General features: G+C 41.3%; 1 protein-coding gene across 1 annotated transcript; it reads right to left on the bottom strand.

Moving 5' to 3' along the window:
• Positions 1 to 2707: 2707 nt before the first annotated feature.
• Positions 2708 to 3055, bottom strand: LOC121859964 (probable DNA-directed RNA polymerase subunit delta). Its single transcript, XM_042356916.1, has one exon. It carries the CDS (start codon positions 3053 to 3055, stop codon positions 2708 to 2710), a length of 348 nt encoding a protein of 115 aa, XP_042212850.1.
• Between the last annotated feature and the right edge of the window lie 4474 nt (positions 3056 to 7529).

Here is a 7529-nt window from a genome sequence, read left to right on the forward strand (position 1 = left end):
GTTAGGTTAGGTTAAATTAAGTTAAATTAGGTTAAGTTAGGTTAGGTGACACTGTTTATGGGTGGTAGTGAAGCTCATCTCGTAGGAATTTTAATATGAAGACCTTTTGTAACTGCGTCGGCTATCTCTTTGAATGCTAATCCTGACTGACTAACTGACTGACTTGACTGACTAACTTCACTGACTGACTGACTGACTAACTTCACTGACTTCATTGACTGACTGACTGGCTTGACTGACTGACCGAGAGTACATCATGGGTCGTAATGCTCGTAGTGATTGGAGATATTGAGAGAGAGAGAGAGAGAGAGAGAGAGAGAGAGGAAGTAAAAGAAAGAGAAAATTAAATAAAAAAATAAAAAAGAAGGATAAAAGAAAAATAAGGGAGAGAGATATAGAGATAAAATAGAAACATAAAAAAAGGAAAAGAAAGAGTTAGAGAGAGAAATTAAATGAAATCTTTCCCTGGAACATGAAAAATTAATGATAATATAATCTTTCACCTTCTTTTTCTCTCTCTCTCTGTCTCTCTACAATATATCTGTCCAATAGAGAGAACAATAAGTCTCCATTAATCTTTGAAACATCATCAATTTCTCACAGGTTTTAAAGTGATCGCAGAACGAGACAAATTGTACCGACCTTCAGACGATCCAGGAGTCAAGATAAACACTTCGTATATATGTACTGTATATTCAGAGGTCAGGCAGACAATGTTCCTTTTGTAATTTCAATACATTTTTATTTTATTTATTTTCTATCATTATTTGTTTTATTTAAATCAGCGAATCAGTCAGTTAGTTAGTTAGTCTCTCTCTCTCTCTCTCTCTCTCATTACCATACATCCCTCATCCCCTCCACCCCACCCCTACCATAAACACCTCACTTACCCCCACACCCCCACCCCCACCCCCACACCCTCACCCCTCAATGCTCCTCACGTCTCACCCTTCCAGAACAATCTAGTGGAGGGTGAGAGATGGAGTCATTTAGAACGAAGGATCAGAAGCTTTGAGAGGATTCTACCTAAGTTACCCCCAAAACGTCAACATCATTCCTCAAGTTCTTCACCCAAGGAACTTTTTTTTGGGGGGGAGGTATTTGAGAATGGAAAGTTTTAGTTAATACCCGTTATATGTTAGTGACAGAGAGCTTTTAACCTATAACAAGTTCAGTAGGGTTCATTCATCTGATTGTTCATTCATTCATTCATTCATTCATTCAGACAGACAAGAATTCACCTGAGACACCTGAGGATAAAGGGTTATAATATGAATCTATAGGTAAATGAGTGACCGGGAATTCACTACGGGAAGGAACATAGTCTCTCTCTCTCTCTCTCTCTCTCTCTCTCTCTCTCTCTCTTTCTCTCTCTCTGACACCAACCGACGGCCCACAAAACGTCGGAATTTATATGCAAATCACACAGGTCGCTCAACACGGAAACAAGGGGGGAGAGAGAGAGAGAGAGGGGGGGGGGAAGGGAGGGAACACGTACCTCCTGCAGCCCTCCCCTTCCCCCTCCATCTCTACCACTACCCCAGCCTCTATTTCCCCGAACGTATATACACGATTTTTTCATTGATTTTTGAGCACAACACACTTGAACATACACACTTGAAAAAACCCCGACTAAAAACGACTAAAATACCTTAATTGTGTTAAATAAAATACCTGTGTGGAAATTACCCGTTAAAAGAGACACTGTGGTGAATCAGAAGACTAATGAGATATAATTACCATCATTAAAACACAATACTTACAGACCTAATGACCCACAGTAACCAATTAAGATACGAGAGACAGAATATAACGTATATTTTGAATGATATAATTTCTGTTGATTATATTTGGTGATGTATATAATAATTTATTTGTCAGTGGCCCAAGGTTAAAAATGCTTTGAAAACCTTTGATCTAGATGTATGATAGTTATTTAGTGGGTCCCTTATTTTTGACCTGACCTGACTAGTCACGTCACCCCCCTTCTCTTAAGCTCCTCTATGTGTGTGTTGGTGTGGGGATTAGTGGATGACATCATTATGACCTGACCTCATGTTTTAAAGGTCACCCTGTATATTTAAGCCTCTCTCTGTCCATGTAATCCAGTTACCTCTGAAGATGTCTTGAATGAAGACGAAAGCTAAGGTGCTCCGTTGTTTCCCTTTTCCCGTGTGATTTTATCAAGATATATATATATATATATATATATATATATATATATATATATATATATATATATATATATATATATATATATATATATATATATATATATATATATAAATATAGAGAGAGAGAGAGAGAGAGAGAGAGAGAGAGAGAGAGAGAGAGAGAGAGAGAGAGAGAGAGAGATAATAATAATTAATTTATAGTAAATAGAATTTATAATAAAAATACACAATTAAAAATAAAATATAATAATAATGATACAGGTAACAACAACAATAATAATAATAATAATAAAGTACTATAAATAAATAAAAAAATAAAAAATCGCTAGTGAGAAACAATATATGTATGTTGCCCATCCAAAAAGATTTGGCCGAATTTTGCAAAATAAAAACGGTTTGGCCGATTTGGCCATGAGATGGCATGAGTGTTGGTCATGAAGCTTATGGTACATCTGACAACCCTGTTCTCAACCCACTTAGTCTTTTCTTCGTAGTTTGACCGCTTGTCCACCTCCTTCGTCGATTTCTTGTCTTCACTCCCATGCAGACTCTTCGCTCTCATCTGACTCAGATCCTTCACTCTCATCTGATTCAGATCCATCGCTCTCATCTGACTTGTACCATCCATCTACATCATCACTGCTAACACTGCTGTCCAAGAATTCGTATTCTAACATTTCCCCATAAAAATCTTCATCACTCTCAGGTGAGACATCATCTTCACTTTCATCCGTGTCATCTAACTCCTTTACCTTTTCATGCTCAGGCGAATCCATCAGCCCTGTTCCATCTAGACAAGGTCGCTTCTCCGCCTCTTCGCCTTCATCTGAGAGGTCTTCAGACCACTTCCTCTTGAGGGAGCCAGACAGAGTATCAGTCATTTTGAACCTTTTTACCAAAATGTGTCTGGGGTCAGTAGGTATACAACTTCAAATTTGACCAGTTTTTATGAAAAGGTGTTACATTATACAGTACTATGGTTGGAACTTTGTCAATAGAAAACTTCTGTAGTGGAGGCAATAGTGGGGATGTGAAGTGATGATACATAAGAACCTAAGAAAATAAGGAGTCTGCAATAGGCCGGTTGGCCTGTGCATGGCAGCTCCTGTCGAGTTACTACCACTCCTCTATCATCCATGAATCTATCTAGCCTCGCTTTTGAAACTTTCCAGCGTTCCCCGCACTTACTACAAAGTTGCTAAGCTTGTTCACTCGTCCACCACCCTATTTGTGAACCAGTTTCTTCCCTATCTCCTCTAAACCCTAAACTTATCAACTTGAATCCGTTGCTCGAGTCTATCTGCTCGGATATTATAAGAACTTTATCGATATCCTTTATTGATTCCTTTTCACCCTTAAATACTTCTATCATATCTCCCCCGCACTCTTCGTCTTTCTAGGGAATGCAAGTTAAAAAAGTTTCTTTTAACCTATCCTGATATGGAAGGTTTCTAAGTCCCGGAATCATTTTTGTCATTCTTCTTCGCTGCTGCGACTCAAGAGTGAATTTATATCCATTCTATAATAGGGGCACCAGAACTGAACCGCATAATCGAGGTGCGGCCTGACTAGCGCAAGATATAGTTGCAATAACACCTCTGCACTCTTGTTACTTACACTTCTAGATATAAAACCCCAATACTCTGTTTGCCTTATTTCGAACATTAACGCACTGTTTTCTAGGCCGTAGGTCCGGGCTTACAAGTACCCCTAGGTCTCTTTCACAAGTCGACGTCTCTAGATTGATGTTGTTAGGGCTGTATACATTATAAGTATTTGTTCTTCCAATATTAAGTACGCTGCACTTGCTGGTGTTGAATTTCATTTGCCATTTTTCAGACCACCCCTGCAGTTTATTTAGATCACTCCTGTAATGCATTTGCATCCTGCCCTGAATGGTGCCCGCCCTATTTTGGTGTCATCCGCAAACTTATGTCACTACTGATCCCCGATATCTAAATCGTTTATGTAGATTATGAACAAGAGTGGGCTAGTACTGACCCCTGGGGAACACTGGTTAAACAGCCCCCACTCAGATTCTTTCCTATCTACGTAGCCCTCTGCGCTCTATCGGTGAGCCATGATTGTATCAATTTAAAACTTTCCCTCGATACCATTAGCCCTAATTTTTCTCCAGACGCCTCTGATGCGGTACTCTGTCAAATGCTTTGCTAAAGTCTAAGTAAATAACATCGTAATTTTTCGTCATTATCTACTACCTCGAACTTTCCTAAAAAAACGTTAGCGAATTTGTTAGACAAAGATTTTCCTTTGTAGAAGCCCATGTTGAGAGTCGTAGATTAATTTGCTTTTCTCTAGATGCGATCGGATGCTATCTGCTATAATTGATTCAAGAAATTTCCCCACTACTGACGTCAAACTGATCGGCCGATAATTTGACGCTGATGCTCTGTCTCCCTTTTTAAATATGGGTACTACATTCGCCTGTTTCCACAACTCTGGCACAACTCCAGTGTCTAATGATTTTGTAAATAAATTTACGAGGGGTCCGCTAATCTGTTCCCTACACTCTTTTAAGACTCGAGGAAAAATTTCATCCGGCCCTGGGGATTTTGTATTCTTTAGTTTATTTATCTTCTTAAGAACATCCTCTTTTCTGATGGTGATATTCTTTAATTTCTCTTCTTCCTTTCCCTTAAATATCAGTTCCACCTCCGGAATTTCATCGCAAATTTCTTCTGTGAAAACTGATAAGTAGCTGTTCAATGCTTTGCTCATGTCTTCACTGCCATTTATCAATTCTCCCCTCCCTGACTTTAAAGGCCCAACTTTGTCCTTGACCTTTGTCCTATATACCTGGAAAAATCCCTTGGGATTCGCCTTGGATTCTCTTGCTATTTTGATTTCATAGTCTCTTTGCTTTCCTTACATTTTTCTTAACATTCCTAGATAGTTCATTATACCTGTTTCTGAGCTGCTCCTCCCCACCCTTTAATTTCTTATATATTCCTTTCTTTATTCCTATGTCATGTTTAAGTTTTCTGGTCATCCACCTTGGCTCATTCTTATTTGACCTAATTTTTCTGTATGGTATATTTTGTTCTTGTGCTTTATGTAGTATACTAGTGAATATATTATAGTCATGATCAATTGTTGTGTCATCTATGACCTCACCCCTTCCTACTGGGAACTGACGTGACTGTTCCCAGGTGACCTCACCTAGGTACCTTCTTAACCCCTGATAGTCCGCCAACCGAAAGTTTGGGACTCTGACCATATTGTCATCGTTTTTCGTTTCCCAATTTAGGGTGAACCTGATTTCTCTGTGATCACTGTTACCAAGTTCTTCCCCGACTGTGATATCTCTGATAATATTTTCTTTATTTATTAATACTAGGTCTAATATATTGTCACCTCTAGTAGGTTCTGTAATTAGTTGTTTCAAAAAATTGTCCTATACTGCGTCTAGGAAGTCTTCAGATTCATAGTCGCCTACAATGTTGTCCCAGTCAATATTTCTGAAGTTGTAATCCCCCATAATGCATAGGTTGTTATATATTGCTGCCCTACTCATTTCCTGCGATATGGGCTGAGCTGCTTCTTTGCCAAGACTTGGGGGTCCTGTAAATCACTCCCATAATTAGTTTTTCTCTTCCTTCCGTGATTTCTACCCACACAGACTCGGTTCCTATTTCACCCTTTATTGAATTATTAGTACAACATTTTAATGTATCCTTGACGAAGAGTGCGACCCCTCCCACCTTCCTACCTTCCCTGTCCTTGTGAAAAAGGTTGTACCCTTCTATGTGGTACTCTGATAAAAAATTTTGCTCGCCAGATTCATCCAAGTTTCGGTGATTGCTATGACGTCTACATTCTCGGTACATACAACCGCTCTCAGGAAGTCTATTTTATTTCTAACGCTCCTACTGTTTGTATAGTATACATTTAAACCTACTCTTCCCTGGTCCTGTTTTACCCCTTGTCCTGAGCAACTAATTTTACTTCCCAGGACCTGCTTGTTTTTTGACTCCCACTTTCCCCGACCCCTCTCTACTGGCGAAACCCTCCCTTCTGAGTGACAATTTCACCCTCCAGGGATGCAGACAACGTCTTTACTCCCTCACGAGACAAGTGTACTCCGTCGCGACAGTACAGGTAGTCGTTGCCATAGAATCGTTGCCAGTTATCAATGAATGCCCAACCATTGTTTGCACAATGTTTTTCCAGTCGGCAATTTATAGCAATTGCCCTAGACAGCCATTCACGACCAACCCCTCTTCTAGGCAAGACACCATATACTATCGGGATCCCTCCCCTATCTCTAATCTTCCCCAGCGCCTCTCTATACCTCTTGAAAAGTTCCTCACTCCTAACCTTACCTATGTCGTTTCCTCCCACACTAAGACACACTACTGGATTGGTACCCTCCCCTGACAAAACCCTGTCTAACCTCTCGGCTACATGCCCTATCCCAGCCCCAGGAAAACACACCCTAGTCCTACGTTTCCTATCTCTCGCACAAAAAACCCTATCCATAAGCCTCACCTGGCTGTCACCAACTACCACGACCTTACCTGTGGGCAGGGTTTGTACAACTGCCCTTTCCTCTCCTTGATCCATACCGTCCTGCCTCTTCTCTTCCTCGCCAGCTTCCTGCAGCACCTGGTAAGGTTTACTACACTCCACACCCTGGTCAGCTTTCCTGAGCCTGACCCTAGTCCCCTTGGAGACAACCACTCTCCACGCCTGCTCCTCCTTCGCAGGTGTCCTGCTAGGCAGGACACCTACCTGAAGGAGTTCCGTCCTGAGGGCTTCATTTTCCCCTTTAGAGTGTCAACCTCACTCCTCAACTGCCCCAGCTGCCTTAACAGAGTGGCAAGGAGGTCGTCTTTCCCCACACTCCCCTCCTCTTCCCCCAAGACACAACGATCCACGGCGGCCATTTTCCTTGGTCTCTAACGGGAGCACTATCGGGCACGACCTTCTCCAAGCTGGGTCAGAGGGATGTGAGAGATGATGTGTGGAATGAGTGGGGATGTGGGATGTGAAGTGATGATAGTGGGGATGTGGGAGATGATGTGTAGATAGTGGGGATGTGGGAGATGATGTGTAGATAGTGGGGATGTGGGAGATGATGTGTAGATAGTGGGGATGTGGGAGATGATGTGTAGATAGTGGGGATGTGGGAGATGATGTGTAGATAGTGGGGATGTGGGATGTGAAGTGTGGATAGTGGGGTTGTGGGATGTGAAGTGTGGATAGTGGGGATGTGGGATGTGAAGTGTGGATAGTGGGGATGTGGGATGTGAAGTGATGATAGTGGGGATGTGAAGTGATGTGTACATAGTGGGGATGTGGGAGATGATGTGTAGATGGTGGGGATGTGGGATG

The sequence above is a fragment of the Homarus americanus genome, unplaced genomic scaffold (genome assembly GCF_018991925.1).
Source record: "Homarus americanus isolate GMGI-L3 unplaced genomic scaffold, GMGI_Hamer_2.0 scaffold11634, whole genome shotgun sequence".
NCBI lineage: Eukaryota > Metazoa > Arthropoda > Malacostraca > Decapoda > Nephropidae > Homarus > Homarus americanus.